The following is a 17,045-nucleotide window of genomic DNA, read 5'->3' as shown; positions in this document are numbered from 1 at the left end:
AGAGTGCGAGAGCCAGGCCCTGCTTCCTCCCCAGCCCACGGTCCCCAACCCATACCCCAGCCACGAGAGGACACTTTCATGGGTGTCTCTAAGTCCCAGACACTCCAGGCCCCACAGCCTGGGCATGATGAACACATCACCACCCCACCCCCTGGGAAGCCCCCCAACTCTACACCCGCCCCACTGGGGAAAGAACAGCACAGACACATGGAGAAATTCTGAAATAAGCTTCTGGGTTTTATTCAAAACAGCACTGGTGGCGGCCGCCGCTTGATTTCTCTATCCCGGGCCATCTGGGCCAGCAGGTACCGGCGCCATCAGCAACTAGGAGGGAAGTTTATTCACACCATAGAAACTGTACAGCGACTGGGAGTGCGATAGTCACAGCAGCAGGGCTGGGTCGAGGGCTTCCAGGAGGAGGTGGCCTCTGTCTCCTCCCTAAACCCCAGCACGGCCCGGGCTCTGCCAGGAACACTGATTATTGCGCAGAGACAAAAAGAGTATGTGTATCTGGGCTAAAGAGTGGCTTCTAAGACCCCAAGCCCTTACACAGCGCAGCAAAGGGGGCCAGAGGTGGCCCTAGAAACAGAAAGCTCCAGTGGGAAGATTTGGGGGGAAGACAGGCAGACAGGCTGATACTGTGCACACTTCGTCCACTTTTAGGGGGCTGCCTGGTGCAGGAGGAGGCCCAGCAGGCGACAAGAAAAGGGTTTGGCCGGGTAGACTATGCCCCATCTGGTCTTGGGTCCCCTTGTACAGGTGTTGAGGGGCCCACCAGCCACCACTCTGCAGAAGCCTGCAAACAGACAGCTTGGGGTGTCCAGCACCAGGGTCCCCACTCTCCGCAGGGCCAGGCCACGTGAGTTAGGGTAGGTTTGTGCTTTTGTGATGGACAGGCCACAGGATCAGGGAGGGCCAAGGGGCTATTCACCCAACCCTTAGCCATTTGGGCTTTTCCTGACCAGCCAATCACAGCTTCCCTGGTCTCCCATCGCCTGTAGCTCCCAGGAGAAAGGCCAAGTGCAGTGCCTGGGGTCAGCGTTTGGGACCCTCCAGGAGCCCAGCCCCATCTCCCACAACTCCCTCAGGAAAAGCTTCTCTCTTCCGTGTTCAGCTATTCCCACCTCTAGACACACCCTGCTCCGTGCAACCCTCGCACCATCGCTCAGGAGATGCCTGGATCACTCTTCCCACGTGTCTGCTGGTTCTGGGGTCACTCAGTTCAGGGTCAGACTCGCCCGGGATGTGTTCCCTGCCCAGCCACTTATAACCCGGTGACACCAAGAAAGTCACTTCCCTGGTCTGTGCATGGAGAGGCAGTGCACACAGCTCAGGGCCACCGTGCAGAGTAAACAGGATGACACCTGAGCCCAGAAGACGGAAGCCGCTGACCGGGGTCAGATGCCACCCCCATGAACGCCAACCCACCCTCCACACACGGTCCACACACGGTCCCTTCAGGTCCCACCGGCCACCTCCCTGCTGCCGTGCGCGGCCACTGTGTGCCTGGCCTCCCCTCCACCTCGATGGCTGGGGCCAGCATGGCGCTGGGAGGGAGGGCGAGGCTACCCGTGCCCTCTTCTTCCCCAGACGAGTGAGCGCCCCCGTGATGAAGCCATGGGCGTGGAAAAGGCAGCCAGCGCAAGGCTCTCCGGAGCAGGCAGGCGGCTTGGGCCTGGCCTCCCTCACCAGCCAACAGGCCACTGGGGAAAGGAGGGGACACGACCCCAGGCCCAGCCAACCTCCCACCCTGGAGGCTCCCGTCCTGGGAGGGAGCACAGCACCTGGGCATCGCCTTGTGTGTCCTCATAGCGACCCCTCGAAGAGGACTGCCCACCACTGCACTTCTGGGCGAGGAGAAGGAGGCTCCAGAAGCTCAGGGGCAAATCCAGGTCTCAACTCCCCCCCTGCCAAAAGAGGCCCGCGGCCAGGCTGTGCCTTCTGAATCCGCCCGCTCTGCAACACAGGGTCACTGTTTCACATTCCAGGTACTCAGATGCCGGCCCCCCAACGGCGCCCTAGGCCCCGGGGGATCCTGGGGTGGCCCCTTCACCTCCCTGGGCCTTGGTTTCCTCAGGTGTAAAATAGGCCTGGCAACCCTTCCCCCCACCAGCTCTGGGGGAAAGGCTCTGCAGGCCACATTGCCCTCTCCCTGTGCACGATGCCCAGGCCCCAGGGGCCCCTATGCTGCCCAGAAGACACCCAGAGTCCGTCAAGCAGACCCTCCCCACAACTTGCAGCCCAGCCCAAAGCCAGACTCTTTAAGGTCAGGGTTTGGGAACAAGGTCAAGGGCTCCTCAGCAGGGCCCAGCTGAAGCCACTGAGACCATCTCACACAGGCAAAGGGCCTGATTATTCCTGAAGCACAGTGGGTCCCAACTTGCAGCCTTTCCCACCCCATGACCCCTGCGTGTCTGCAGACCATTCCACCACCATTTCCCAACCTTCTTCAGACTGACTTCAAGTCCATTCACTGCTCAAAAACCTAGCCTTGACCTCAGCAATCTGTCTGTGAAATCATGGGTTCAGTGTACTGCTTTTTTTCTAATAAACACTAAAATAAATGCATAACTAGTCAAATAAAAAAATACCCGTCCGTGAACCCATTTGGGAAGCACTGCAGCTTTGGGAAAATGGGGGTGATGGGTATGAAACAGAGACCCAGAGACAAGCAGTGGGGGAGGATGGGGGATGTGGTCTCCAGGTGCCAGGCTGGGCATCACCCCTGCTTAGAATCCTGTCAGATCTGCTTCACCCTGAACTCCATGGAGGGTGGGCAGCGGGGCAGCAGAGTAGCTCAGGGGACAGGGGGCTGTGAGAGGAGGGGGCAGGGTACCACCTCCTGGAATGGCCGTGGCTCAGGGTCCAATTGGGGGATAAAAGGCAATAAGCAAGCAACCAGCCACTGACTGCCCGAGCCCAGGAGCCCCAGGGGCAGCCCGACCAGCCCAGACCAGGCGGGTTCCCTTGACCTCCAAGCATCTCATCTGCTTAATGCCTCCAACTTTCCTCTCCCTCCTGCAGCCTTGCTGCCCTCAGCCTCCTCGGGGCAAAGCCACCCGGGCTGAGGACCTCACCTGAGGCAGAGGCCCCTGCCCAGCCTTGGAGCCACCCTTCCCCCCACCCCTGCCCTAAAAAAAATACTACTCACCCCTGGTTTTTCTAAAGAAAGACACCGAACTGGTTGACTAAGAGAGTTTGTGTGCTCTGGGGCATCTACAAAAGACTGTCACAACAACGAGACGGTCGGGAACAAGACAGACACCCCAACACGCGGACGGGCGGGATCTTAGCAGCGTTTCTTCTTTAAAGGAAAAAAATGCACCCTGAATTCCACCTCTTCTTCTGGGCCTGTCTCCCCGGCCACGGGGCCCTCGGAGGCCTGAGAGCCCTCTCCAAGCTACTCTCAGCCCAGGGGAGACGCCAGAAATCACGGCTGCCAACGCCCCGGCAGGACCTTCTGCCCTGGAGTGGGTCTGGCCTGGGTCCCAAACACCAGGCGAAAGCCCCGTCTGGGCCCGGACCCGCACTCCCCAACTTTAGCACTTTCTGGAAGTCATAAGCTCTCAGTAGAAAAAATAAATAAATATATATGTCTGTCTCTATGTATATGCATATGTATACACGTATATGCACGGGCAGGACCATGCTGAGCCCATGTGAGCCTCGGCAACCCGGACCCTGCTCCTCCCCCAGCCCCGGCGGCTCGGCGCGGCGCCCAGGTCGCGGACGAAGTATTGCTGTCTGCCCCTGGCTCCTGAGGTAAAGAAGGTGAGACGGGGCGGGCGGGCGGCGGCCCTCATCTCCTCCCCTGGCTCGCGGCGTCCCCGGGCTGTGGCTCGCCCGGTGGCGGCTGCGGCTCGGGCGTCCAGGGGCCCCGGGCGGCGGCCGGATCGGCCTGGCACGGCGGGTCCTTGCGGCGATCGGCGGCCCAGGAGGGGCTGCGGGCCAGGCCTCGGGGCCGGGCGGCGGCGCGGGGGCGGCCGGGGCCGGCGGCCAGGCTGCTGGTGCTGCTGAACCTGCGCGCGGACGGGAGGCCGGGCGGCGGGGGCGGCGGCCCGAAGAGGGAGGTGAGCGAAAGGCTGCTGAGCGTCTCCGAGTGCTCGCTGCCCGCGCCCCCGCCGCCCCCGCCGGCCCGGCCGCCCGCGCCCTCCTCGTCCGACGGGTCCATGGAGTCGTGCTGGGTGCAGCCCGGGCTGGTGGAGCCCCCGCTGCTGTGGCTGCGCTGATGCGCCCGCAGCCCGCTCAGGCTGAACGAGCCTCGGCCCCGCAGGCTCGGGCGACGGCGGGCGTCTGGCGACGGGCCGGCGCGGAGCCCCGGGGCGGGCGCGGGAGGCCCCAGGGCGCGCCGCGGGCTGTCGCTCAGGGTCAGGCTGTCCTCCAGCGTGGTCTGCAGGCTGCCCGCCGAGCTGCTGCGGCTGCCCTCCAGCGACGTGTTGCTCCCCGTGGCCTGCGGGGAGGTCACAGGGGCTGGGGGGCCGCCCGGTGTCCCGCAGCCCGCCCCTCCCGGTGACACGCGGGCACGCCCAGCCCTCCTTCCAAGCCCTCAGGAGCTCCCTCGGATCACACGCGGCCTCCCAGGCTTCCCCTTCGCCCTGCCACCACCTGTCTGAGCTCCTGGGTGGCCCTCCGACCCGGGCCCCCTGCCCCACCCCACTCCCCGACCCTCGGGGGACAGTCGGCGTCACCCTTCTCGGACCCCATCAGACCCTGGCCCCCGGCGGGCGGCGTAGGCTCCGGGCTCACCGGGGGTAAAAGCCCTTGGGCCCCACCCCACCCCTCTGGGACCACACTTCCCACCACCCTCCCCCTTGCTCCCCGGGATCCTCCTGGCCCCACCCCACTGCCCTACCCCCACCCGCACCTCTGCTCTGGCTGCCGCCTGGAAAGTTCTTCCCGGCCGATACCCACCCACTTCACCCCTCACAGCCTTCCCAGCCCCTCCACGCCCCTGCTCCCCGCACAGCTCCCTTCCCTGTGCAGCGCTCTCCGTATCACTATCAAACAGACTGTACTTTCCATGCATTTCTTTTGGTGTATCTTCTCTCTTCCCACATCCCTGCAACGCACTAAACACTACACGGTAAACCCCAGGAGGCAGGGATTCTGTCATCGCCCCGGGCCCCGCCCTCCCTCTCGCAGGGTGCCTCTCCCGGAAACCTGGTCCCTTCCCCCAGCACCCGCCCACAGAAGAGGGACGTCACGTCCGCAGACCCTTCTGCTCTGCGCTCTGGGCCCTGTGGGTGCCCAGGTGGTGGCCCTGGCCAATCCAATACAGGTGGCCCTGCAGACCTAGACCTGCCCCCCACCTCCGTTCCTAGTAAGCACACCACAACCCCCTCAGAGCTCCACCCCACCCCCTGCAAAGCCTTCCAACGCCCCCTCCTCATCCCCTCAAGCTAGACCCCATGACCTTCCTTCAGGCACCCCCCCCAACCCCGCCGTCCGGGCCCACCCCACACTCTTCTGTCCTCAGATGCCCTGGGACCCGGCCCTGCCCATTTTATCAGCCTCTAGGGCCACCTCCTCCCTCAAGTCTCAGCACTACCCCCTCACTTTCCCAAGTGCCCCCAGCACCGCCGTGCCCCGTGCCTTTGGCTGGGCCCATCCCCTCCTCCTCCACCTTGGACTTAAGGGCCCCCCTCAGATGTCCCCTGACAGGAGAGCTCTCAGAGCTGGGAGGGGCCATACCTGCTGACGGAGGGTGCAGTTGACGCTGGGCAACCGCAGGGACGCCCAGGAGCCCTGCAGGGCAATCTTGGGGAGTGTCCCGGCACCAGCGCCCTTCTCCTGTCCTTTCTGGCTGGCGGCCACAGCAGGGTGGAAGAACTCGGCGGGCATGGGCAGGAGTGGGCTGGAGGCATCCGGGGAGAAGGGGCTCGGGGGCGCTGCTGGGGAGGGAGAAGAGGGAGCTGGGAGCAGGCTCAGGCCCCTGAGGGTGGTGGCAGGAAGGGGCCACCTAACAAACTGGCCGGGAGACCGTGGGCTCCCTCTCTGAGCCTTGGTGTCCCCTTTGGGAAAGCAAGAGAGGAACACCGAGCCTGCCCGTGTGAGTCCTGGGAGGACGGGCACCAGGCAAAGGCAGAGCTTCTGGAGCCAAGCAGACCAGGCTCAAGGCCCCCTGGGTTCCTTCCTCTGTGAAATGGGGACCGGCTGCCCACCTCGAGGAGTGGAGAGAAGGCTATAAGAGCAAGAGGCAGCTGTGGAGCTCCCAGCCCCGTGCAAAGCAGTGCTCACTATGACAGTCACCCCTCCAAGGTCCTGACACCCAGGAGGTCTGGCCAGGCCTGGGGGCCCCCCTAGGACAGCAGGCAGGATGGCAGAGCAGACAGAGTGCTGGGGATGGAGAGGGGCAAGGAGAGGGCGAGGGGGAAATGAGAGCTGGGGCCGGTCTGCGGGGGCAACCTCTGTCCACGGTCCCCTCAGTGCCTTCCAGGATGAAGGTGGAAGCTTGAATGTCCCCAGGTAGGGGGATTCCTAATCTATGTCTTATTATTTAAGAAAAATGCTAATGAGTGGTTAGGTAAAGAAGATGGGACTTCATTGGATCAGAACGGCTCTTGGGTCCTGTGCCCCAACTTTTGGTTCAGGAAGTCTGGGGTCTTGGCCCCTCAGCCATCATGTCCTGTCCAGAGGCCATCAGCTTTAGGGAAGGTCCTCAGAAGTCACTCCACCCCCAGTTTCTGGAAAGCGCTCAAGGCCAGGCCTCCCAGAATAGTACTTGGGGTGAGCTCAGGGTCTGGGGGCCCCTCTTCTGCTGAGTTCACCCCTCTGCCCCCTTCCCTAGCCAGTGCTGTGAAGCCAGATCCCATCACCCTCCAAGGGGACTGGAGGTGAAGGTAAGTCCGTGATGGACCAGTCAACTGAGTCCTCCGTCCCCCAGCCCAGAGCCCAGCCACAAGCCCAAAGTGCAAAGAGAGGATGCTGAGGGCGGGGCTTTGTATGAAAGGGCTGTTGAGGACAACAGGCTTCCTGTTGTTCAGCATCACCTTGTGTGACAATCTGTGGGATAAACACCTCTCGAATTCAGCTCTAGAAAAACCCTTCAATAATTAGGCAGCTTTCACTCTGCTTGATGAGCTGTGTGTGCCAACGTGTTTCCTCTTTCACCACAGCTTCTAGGACACTCAGCATGAATCTTCCACTAGCCTAGACTTCTGGTATAATTATGATCTCATTTCTCTGTATTGTTTGGCTCCTGATCTTCTGTCATTGTTCTATCAGGCCTGAAAATCCTATCTTTTATTATCAGTTATCCATCTGGTTCTTTCTGGACTCAATATAATAGTCTAGGCAAAAATACCAAGGAAAAAACTCAGCCCGCCCCCTCTGAAGCCAAGACCCGAGATCAGGGCTGTGGGGAGCTGACGGGGCTCCCACCCCTCACCTTGGGTGCTCTCGTGTTTCAGCCAGGACCGTACGGCGTTGAATGGGATCGACTCCATCTCACACAGAAAGTTCTCCGGACCCGACGAGACGGCCGTGTTGGATGAGGGGAAGAAGCATTCACCCAGGTCCCCCACCCGCATCGGCTCAGGCGGATCTGGCTCCCCCTACAGGAAAAGGGAGGTGAAAGGGGCAGGATGGTGGAGGGGGGACAGCCTGCCACAGCTGCTTTCAGGCCCCTGCTCTTCAGCCCTTTGCTTGGTCGCTCTCACTGCCTGGGATGGCCGTCTCGCCTCCGCCACCTGGCCAGCAATCATCATCTTCCAAATCCTGGGTGAAAGGGCCCCGCCTCCAGGAAGCCCTCTCTGATGTCCCAGGCAGGTAGCAGTTTCCCACTCACTCCCCTCATGACTTTGAGATCCTTGAGGGTCTTCCTTGTCTCTGTAGCCAAGTGCCTAGTTCAGACCCTGGCCAGTAAAAAAGCCAAGTCTAGGCGGGTGAAGGCACCAGAAGATTGGCCAAGCGGCTGCAGGGCCTCCCTGTGAGCATGACCCTGGGCAGGTCCCTTCCTGTGGCTGAGTCTCTGTTCTCACAACCATAAGCGAGAGAGTAACCCCTCCTTCTGGGGCCTGGCACCCAGAAGCTGCCAGCCTTCCTTCCTGGCACTCCCTGGGCCCTAATCTTTCTCAACCCTGCAGCCCAAGGCGACCTCTGCACAGTAAGCTCCTCAAAAGCTGCCTCAATGTTCCCTCCAAGGCAGATGAGCCCCCTACGAACTATTCTTTGAGTCCTAATAAAACAGCACCCATCTGAGCCCAACGAGGCCCTAGAAACTGTGCACCCCAACATCCTGTGTGGAAAACAGTGCAGGGTGCAGGAGATACAGGAAGGGGCTGGAGATGGGTGGCAGGAGCTGTAGGAGCTGTCAGCTGTCAGGGAGGGGACAGGGGGGCAGGGAGGGGCTGGCAAGATCCACTCCCCCCATCCCAGCCTTCCTGGAGCTGATGGAGGACAGCCCTGGGGGGCAGTGGTGCCAAACCCAGGCTGCCCCAGGAGTCAGGGGTCAGGGGCACCGAGGCTCTCTTAGGGCAGGGCCACTGCACCCTAACTTCAGGCCAGGGGCTCCCTCTCTCATCCCCAAGCTGGGGTAAGAATGACCTGGCCTTGAGGTCACAAGCCAGGTGGCAGACCTCCCCTGCCCGAGTCTGCAGGATCAACATAGTGGCCCTTCCAGCCCTCCTGGCCTCCTCAGACTGACCACCTCGAGGGCAGAGGTTGGGGACCAGCCCCAGGGCTGGCTTCCCTGCTCTGCCTTGCCCGGCTGTGTGACAGGACAAGCTAGCTCACTTCTCGGAGCTCTCATGTCCTCACATGTGAAATGGAACCACATTATCCCTGCCGCACAGAGCTGGGGAATGGACACACTGAGTGTAAGTCAAGTCTGGCACACAGTAGGTGCTTGCACCTATTTCAACTCTTCAGCCTTATGGCCCCCTTGTACGTTTGGCCTGCCAGGGACAACTCCCATTAAGTGGATCAAAAACATCCAAGGCTACAGAGAGTGGCCAAGGCCACTTGGATGCTGTGATTGGAGCCCTGGCTGGCCTCGTTGCTGTGTGACTTCAGGTAAATCACTCCGCCTCTCTGTTCCCGGCCCTCATCTGATCAACAGGAGATGAGGGCCCAGCACACAGTGGGTGCCACTTAAATGGTGAGCCAGGAAGGAGCAGTGTTCTGGCACAGCAGGCAGAGGCCAGGCTCAAGGACAGATCCTCCTGCCCAGAAGCCCACTGGGGGCACTCACCTTGCTGTCTCTGGGGCCGGGTGGGCAGGCTGCGGGGTCCTCCAGACTCAGGTCGTCGCCAAGCAGGATAGACGAGGACCTGTCTGAGTTCAGGGAGAAGGCCTCTGTCTCGGCCAGCTGCACCTGCAGGGAGAGGTGGCAGCATCGGGTCACCCCTGGGGCTGGGATGGGGTAGTCCAGTCCTCCAGAAAGATGCAGGACAGTGGTCAGAGAGGACCAGAGATCTGAGCACGGACAGCATGTCCACCCTGTGCAGGGACCCAGCCTGGGCAGGGGGTGGGAGATGACACGAGGGTGTCACAGCCAGCAGAGTGCCAGGCCTGGGCTGGGTTGGAGGGCAGGTGAGCTGCCATGAGCTGTGAACCAAAGCTGGTCTGCTCGCCCCCAGGCCAAGTGCCACTCGAGGCTGGCTGGGTCTAACTCACCCGTGGCCCTGTGCAGGCTACCCGCACGTGCAGAGGTGTTTGCAAGCCCGGAGGACCCTGGGGAATTTTTTTTTTTTTTTTTTTTTTTTTTGCAGTATGCGGGCCTCTCACTGTTGTGGCCTCTCCCGTCACGGAGCACAGGCTCCGGACGCACAGGCTCAGCGGCCATGGCTCACGGGCCCAGCCGCTGCGCGGCACGTGGGATCTTCCCGGACCGGGGCACGAACCCGCGTCCCCTGCATCGGCAGGCGGACTCTCAACCGCTGCACCACCAGGGAAGCCCCGACCCTGGGGAATTTGAAGCCACTTCAGGTTAGGGGGGTTCCCAGGGGCTGGAACACCCCTGGGAAGGAGCTCAGGGCCCCACCGGGGAGAGGGGAGAGAGCCCGCCTGAGCCTACAAAGACAGGCCCAAGGCCACCGGGCGCCCTGGGATGCCCATCCGGGAAACTCCACCTGGAGTTTGTCACAGAAAAGGCAAACTGCACCAGAGGTGACACACGGGCTTCTTGCTGGCCCCAGCAGCCCACCACCAAGGTGGGCCCTTCCTGAGCACCCACTGTGTACGGACACAGAGAGGGTCCTCGTAGCTCCTGAGGCCACGCCACGGGCCTGCACTGAGCGGACGGACAGGCCAGCCCGGGCTCGGGGAGGCAGGTCTGCCACAGCCCCCGGGCAGCATCGGCCAAGTCGGCGCGGCCAGGCCTCCGCCCAGAGCCGCTCTCCCCTCCGGCCGGCCCCCCACCCCGAGGCCCCAGCTCCCTCCGGGGCTGCCACTACCTCCTGCTCGTCATGGTGACACTTCTCGCAGGCGGCAGGCGAGGAGTAGTGGTGGAAGATGGAGCCGGACAGGTTGTCGATGATGGTCAGCTCCCCCTCCAAGGAGTCCTTGATGATTAAAGAGACGCTGTCCAGCCACAGGTTCTCCTAGGCGGACGGGGACGGGGTGGGGACAGGCGGGATTATCGGCCGGGTCGGGACGGCGGGGTGGGTGGGCACAGCTGCCCTCCTGGTTCTCTGCCCGTGGCCTGGGCCCGACCCCTCATCACAGGGTCGCCCCTTCAGTGGAGCTGAGCGAGTGGGGCCCGAAACAACAGAGCTTTCTGCCCGAGGCCCCCGGCCCAGCTGCCCTCCCAGCCCTCGGCGACCCCGCTGCCCTCTCCGGGCCCCGCCCACCTGGGCTGGCGAGTAGCAGTTTCGGATCAGGTGGCCCTCGGCGTCGCCCGCGCCGCCCGCCCCTCCTGGCCCGCAGCCAGGCACGTGCGCCCCCGGGGAGCCGGCGGGTGGCCCCGGGCCGGGGCCCAGGCCGTGGGCCATCTCCAGCTCGAGCTCGGCGTCCATCTCGGCGTCCTCCTGGGCCTCCTTGTTGCTGTCGTCCAGGTGCTTCATGAGCACGGCCACCACCACGTTGATGAGCACGAACTGGGCCGTGAGCACGAAGCTGACAAAGTACAGCGGCGACACGAACTGCAGGCTGCTCAGGCAGCTGCGCTCGTCGTGGGTGCAGTCCCGCAGTGTGTCCTGCACCCGGCGGGGCGGGGAGGCAGTGGTGAGGCCCGGGCCTCGTCTCTGTCCTCGTGAGCCCCTCCCCACCCGGTCCAGGCCAGACCGCGGGCCAGAGCCAAGGGGCCTGCGCTGGGTGACGGGCAGTGAGGCCAACGCCGAGGGCCTGGCACCCGGAGGGGCGGTGCCCGGAGCCCCTGGCCCTGGCCGTGGGCCCCCAGGACCCTCTGGCCCCGGGCGGAGTCGTGTCCCCTAGAATCTGAGCACTGACCCCAGAGCAGCACCCAGGGGTGGACAGAGACCCTAGCCTCATCTCCACCTCCCTGTGCTTCAGGGTCCCGGGCACAGGGTCCCAGGGTCCTGCTTCTCTGTGCCCTGCACCCCCCTCCCGTGTGCGACGGGGCGCTGGGCAGGCAGAGGGCCTGGGAGCCCTGGCTGTGAGCACCCGGAACCCAGCCCACCCACGTGTACCTTCATGATCCCGTTCCAGTTGTCGCCAGTGGAGACCTGGAAGAGCGTGAGGAAGGCCATGCCGAAGTTCTCGAAGGTGGCGTGCCGGCTCATGCCCTCACATGGGTTCTCGTCATTGCAGACTGGAAGGAGAGTGGGGTCAGCCCGGGCCGCCCTGCGCTGCTGCCTCTCGGCCTCATCTCAGAACCCCCACGACAACCTCAGAGGTGCGTGCAGACTGTGCCCAGCCCACAGATGGAGAAACCGAGGCTCGAGGAGATGGCACACAAGCTGGGACTCCAATTCCGGTGAGCCTGGCTCCTCCCTCCACCCAGGTATCAATTCCTGAGAGAGACGATGGGGTGGGTAAGGGCCAGTGCCCAAGGGAGCCCCACTTTCTGGAGCCAGCCCTGTGCAGGGCTGGGCTGGATGTGGGCTGTGTGGCCCTTGGTCTGTGCCCCGGCCACTCTGCCTGCTGGGGCGGCACTGGCTCTGGACGGGCACCAGCAGGTGGAGCCGGAAGGGGCATCCCTGAGAGGCCAGACAGTTGGGGGGCCCCAAGTCGGCGGTCCACTGCACAGGCCTGGGTGTCCCTGCGGACCCAGGCTAGCGTCTCTCCAAAGCTCCTATTCACACTGGGAGGGGCATGTGGATGGCTGAGGGTCGCCCATCCACCCCCACCCCCAGGCCTGCCCTGGGGGCATCTCCCCAGTACAAAGACCTTGACGGGACAGTCTGGTGGGGGAGTGTGTCTCAGGCCTCCCCACCAGACCTGTTCCACGAACCCCCCAACCCCAGGCCTGCTTCAGGCATCACTCACCCAGCTTCCCGAAGAGCTCCACTCCCAGGGCAGCGTAGATGAAGAAGAGCAGCATGAAGAGGAGGCCCAGGTTGCCCACCTGTGGGGACAGCAGGCGGGACTGGGCAGGGCCTGGGGAGGTGGCGGGTGGCAGGCTCCAGGCAAAGGACCAGCCTGAGGGTCGGGGCAGCTGTAACATTTCACCAGGCTCTGTGTCCGTGTCTGCCACCCCCGCACGACCTCCTGGAGGGCAGGCCAGGTCCGGCACAGAGCGCAGGACAATAATAAAACACGTGTGGAGCCTTTGCTGTGAGAGGCCCAGTTTCAAGCACTCCACGTTCATTACTGCGCACAGGGATCTGTGAACTGTCTTTTACCCGCCTTCTTCAGGTGAAGGAACAGATGTACCGAGAGGTGAAGTACTTGCCCAGGGCCACATCGCTAATAAGTGGTAGGACTGGGATCAAGCCCAGCAGGCTGGCCCCAGGGTCCATGCACACAGTTGCTACACCTGTGTGGTTAGTACCATCCCACAGATGAATGGAGAGAGAGAGGAAAGGAAGGTGCAGCAATAATGCCACCTCCTCCACGAAGCCTGCCTGGATTCCTTCAGGCAGACCAGGATGCAGTCTGACAGCATGAGAGTAACTGGTGTGTCCCTGTCACTGTCTCTGCCAGTCTGGGAAGTCCTTGAGAGCAGAGACAGTCTCTGCTGGATTAATTCAGATCTGCTTCCTCAGGCCAGCACGGGCCCCGGCCACAGAGTGGAGTGAACAAAGGAATCATGCAAGACTGGGGGCCCCAGAAGCCTCCTGCAAACACAGCCACCCCCATCCCACAGCTCCTGTGGGAGAAAAACATCGCAGATGCCAAACCTATTTCAAATCTATCCATAGTCCAGAGACCACCTTTAACTCATGTTATGGATGAGATAAGGTTCAAAAATGTTCCTGCCCTACAAATGAAGTATCTCCAAGAACCCTCAGAAGACCTGCATGAATATAATCCAAGGATGTTTGCATTAATTGCTGAAAAATAAACCATGTTAATCACAGACTCCTAATGCTTCTCTGCTGTAGACAAGGGTTTCCTTCCAATCTGTGCTACAATCATACCAACAGTGTCTGACTAATTAAATGATTCTCATTCATTAATGAAACAAGCACTCATTGAGTACCTCTGAGGCCAGATGTGAGGCCCCAGCTGCCGGAAGGAATCCGGCAGGGCCTGAGCCTCAGCGCAGCTTCCCACGCTGTGCGGGCCCAGGTCAGCATTTCTTCGACCTCACCTTTCCTACCAGCTCCCCCTCTTCCCTGCCCTCAGCATCTCCGAGTCTGCACAGCTACAGCAGCCTCCTCAACAGCCTCCCTCCCTCCAGCCTCTCCCTCAATCCATTCTCCTCACGGTCACCAGAGCAACCTTCTTAAAGGCAGCTCTGCTTGAGGCCTCCCTTACCCAGAGCCTCCTGTGGCTCTCATTGCCTACAGGACAAAGCCCAGGTTTGCTGTCTTGGCATCTAAGGCCTGTGTGATCCAGCCCTGCGGGCCCCCTCCCAGCCTCATTTTCCACCCCGACTCCAACCACACAGAAGACAGACCCCATTTGCATATTCTGTTTCCTCTGCAGGGAAGACCCTCTCTCTGTCTTTGCCTGTTAAATGCCTCCTCCCCACCCCTCAATACCCAGATCATGGGTCACCTCCTCTGAGAAGCCTTCCCTGATGCCTCCTCCCTCTGAGTGCCTGAGGCAAAGCCTGGAAGGATGGGGCTGAAGTTTCATTTTCATATCACTTTACATAGAACCGAGGAAATGTCCAGGGTCAGCTAGTAGATGGTGAGGGGTAAGCCCCTCACCCCAACACATGGTTCTTGGCACACGCATCTCTTAAAGTATAATTACTGTCATGTGTCTCCTACTCGAGGCTGGGACCTCCTAGGCATCTCCATGTGCCCTATGCCAACTCAGTGCTGGCCTGGAAACCACCCGAGGATGCCCAGGGGTCAGAACAAGGGGAACGGGGGAGGGGGAGGGGCAAGGAGGCCAGGCAGGCTGGGGGACACACTTGCCACCCCCATTTCCACCCTTAGCAGACTCTTACCTGGCACTTCCTATGACCCAGGTACCGTTCAGTGCTTTATAAGCTTTCACTATTTTAAACCTCACGACACCCCTTTGAGGTAAGTGCTGATATCATCCCCCATTTCACAGGCAAGAAAACCAAGGCACGAGAGACTGAGTCACACACCCAGACTCTCACGGGGGATGAGGCTTTGACCACAGGTCAAAAGGGCTTGAGTCTGGGCTCCAACCCACTTCCTGTCTACACCCCCCACCCCAGCCCAGCACTCACCCCCCCGTCTCCCATGTGACAAATTCCTTTGAAGGGATTTCATGTTAGGAAAGACCACAGCTCTCTGAATGAAGGCCCTTTGCTTTCCACCCAGACCTGCTGTAAGCCGTGTCACTTTCCCTTTGCAGCTAGGCTGCTGGGAAGCTCCCACCAAACTCGAGAACGGAACTCATTAACATCCTTAGCCCAGGTTCCTGAGAGACTTAGCTTTGCTTTCACCTGCCCTGGACTGTTAATCTTTTATCCTCATTTTTAGCATGCTGTATCCGTGCCTTTTACTTTAAGACACTTAAAGTTCCTTAAGACTAGGTGAGTCATAATGAATAAATGAATGTATATGAGGCTCACCTCAGAGTGAGGTGAGACCACACCGAGGGGAGGGAGAAGGGGAGCCATCAGTAGTCAGGACAGTCGGGGAGGGGGAGCCTGGGAGTGCAGAATTCCGAGGAGGACGAAAGATGCACCCCCTGTGGCCCTGACCCATCTCCCTTCCGCTCACCAATGTGGGGGGCTTTCCTAACTTCCCAGGGCTCTCACCCAGGTCAGGGTTTCATGCTGTCCCCTCCTAGAATGTCACATCTGTCCCCTCTCCATCCACATCACCACCTCTCCTACCAAGCCACCTTACAAGGTCAAGCTCAAAGTGCCCTGACGCCTTCCCTGATTCCCCTGGGTGAGGGCCTCTCCCCACACCGCCCTGAGGCCTCTGTCTTCCCCACCAGGCTGGTGACTCCTGAGGGCAGAACCTGGGTACACAGCAGGCGTGGGCAAGCGCTTGGCGAATCAGGGAGAAAGAAGCAGAGGGGGCCCCGCCCGTCTCTCACAGCCCCTGGCTCACATTCGCTTCTCTGGAGGTGGGACTCTGCCCTGGCTTCCGGCAGGTCTGGAGAGCAGGGAAGTCAGGGCCCATGCCCCCCAGGGCCCCAGAGAGGGGCCAAAGGAGCAGCTCTTACCTGGGGCAGAGCTTGCACCACGGTGTCCAGCAGGGCCCGCATTCCCGTGGCCATCTTCAGCAGCTTCAGCACTGTGGGCGACACCAGCCCGGCCCGCTCAGCCCGGGCCAGTGGGGACAGGCGTGTGCACGTATGTGCTCGTGTGTGAATGCAGGACAGTGAGCGAGTGGAGGAGCGTGAGATCAAGGATGACAGCTCTGCGATGCCGGACCACAAGCACGTGGGTTCAGCTGAACGGGGCGGCCGGGTGGGGGGTGGGGGGGCACAAAAACCATGTGTGCCCAAGGTCGGGGCGTTGGTGTAAAAAAGTCCAAGAGAAGGGGGGCAGGCACAGTGGGAATGGAGGGACATTAGGTGTGTGAGTGCGTAATTCACTGCGAGGAGGCCACAGTGACCGACGCTTGAGTGGCCCTGGGGTCTCTCCCTTTCTCTCTGGCTGGAGAGGGCGGCCCCAGTGTGACTGCGGAGTTTCTCCACCGGCCCCCTCACCACTTCAGAATCTGGGGGCAACAGGCAGGGCAGGTGGAAGGGTGAGCATTGAGGCCGGAGGTTTTTGAAAGAAGTGTGAGGACAGCCTTGGGGAGAAAGGGAGGCTTCTGGGAGAAGAAAGAGGATTTCAAGGACAGCGCAGCCCAGGCAGTGTTGGAGAAATGCTGGTGAGGACCCAGCGACTTCCCAGCAGCACTGGGTTCCTTTCAGCCCAACCTGAGACTGGACCGCAAGGATCAGGGTGTTATATGGAGGGGGCGTGCAGGGTGCAGTACAGAGCTGTCAGGACAAGGGTGCGTGTGTGCCCACGGGATGGTGGGTCGAGTGTGTATCAGGTACGGGCTCCTCCTGGCTCCTGCTCCCCCTGCTCAGCAGGAGGCCCATGCTGCCCCCGCAGCCCTCCCCCACCTGTCCCCACCCGGTGCCCCGCCCGCCCCTAACCCCGGGCAATGCGCAGGACCCGCATGATGCGGATGATGGTGGGGTTGATGGGCAGCGCTGCGTTGATCTCGATCTCCTCCAGCGTGATACCCATGACCGACAGCAGCACGATGGCCAGGTCCAGCTGGTTCCACCTTCGCGGCCGGGCACAGGAGGGCAGGAGTGAGAAGCAGGGTGAGAGGCACTGGGGGTTAGACACGCCTCAGCTGGGAGGAACTTCCCAGCTCTCTACCCTCCTGCTGTGGCCCAAGGGGATCCCTAACAGCCCCTGCAGCCCCCCAATGGTTCCAGTTCCTTCTCTGCCCCCCCACAGCCTCTGATCCCTCAAGCAAGAGGCTGACCAGGCTGAATGAACATCTCTGGCCTCTGCAGGGAAAGAAGAATGGGCTCTGACTCCTAGGTCTGAATCTTGAGCCAGATGCTCCGCCTGTGTGGCCTTGGGCTAG

General features: G+C 61.5%; 1 protein-coding gene across 3 annotated transcripts in view; it reads right to left on the bottom strand.

Moving 5' to 3' along the window:
- Positions 1–216: 216 nt before the first annotated feature.
- CACNA1I (calcium voltage-gated channel subunit alpha1 I) overlaps positions 217–17,045 on the bottom strand; it is a 115,313-nt gene continuing 98,484 nt past the window's right edge. For 2 of the 3 annotated variants that reach the window (XM_067010241.1, XM_067010242.1), the window contains 10 exons: positions 16,600–16,733; positions 15,670–15,740; positions 12,388–12,466; positions 11,589–11,710; positions 10,791–11,135; positions 10,395–10,541; positions 9,191–9,313; positions 7,388–7,553; positions 5,692–5,888; positions 217–4,450 (listed from right to left, as the gene is read on the bottom strand). In XM_067010241.1, coding sequence (XP_066866342.1) covers positions 3,800–4,450; positions 5,692–5,888; positions 7,388–7,553; positions 9,191–9,313; positions 10,395–10,541; positions 10,791–11,135; positions 11,589–11,710; positions 12,388–12,466; positions 15,670–15,740; positions 16,600–16,733 — 2,035 coding nt within the window. In that variant the 3' untranslated portion in view covers positions 217–3,799. Of the gene's footprint in view, positions 4,451–5,691; positions 5,892–7,387; positions 7,554–9,190; positions 9,314–10,394; positions 10,542–10,790; positions 11,136–11,588; positions 11,711–12,387; positions 12,467–15,669; positions 15,741–16,599; positions 16,734–17,045 lie in introns of all 3 variants that reach the window. The other variant, XM_067010240.1, reaches the window with a different exon arrangement.

The sequence above is a fragment of the Kogia breviceps genome, chromosome 12 (assembly GCF_026419965.1).
Source record: "Kogia breviceps isolate mKogBre1 chromosome 12, mKogBre1 haplotype 1, whole genome shotgun sequence".
Lineage (NCBI taxonomy): Eukaryota > Metazoa > Chordata > Mammalia > Artiodactyla > Physeteridae > Kogia > Kogia breviceps.
Note: the sequence above shows the minus strand (reverse complement) of the source record. Positions and strands in the feature narration are given on the sequence as shown.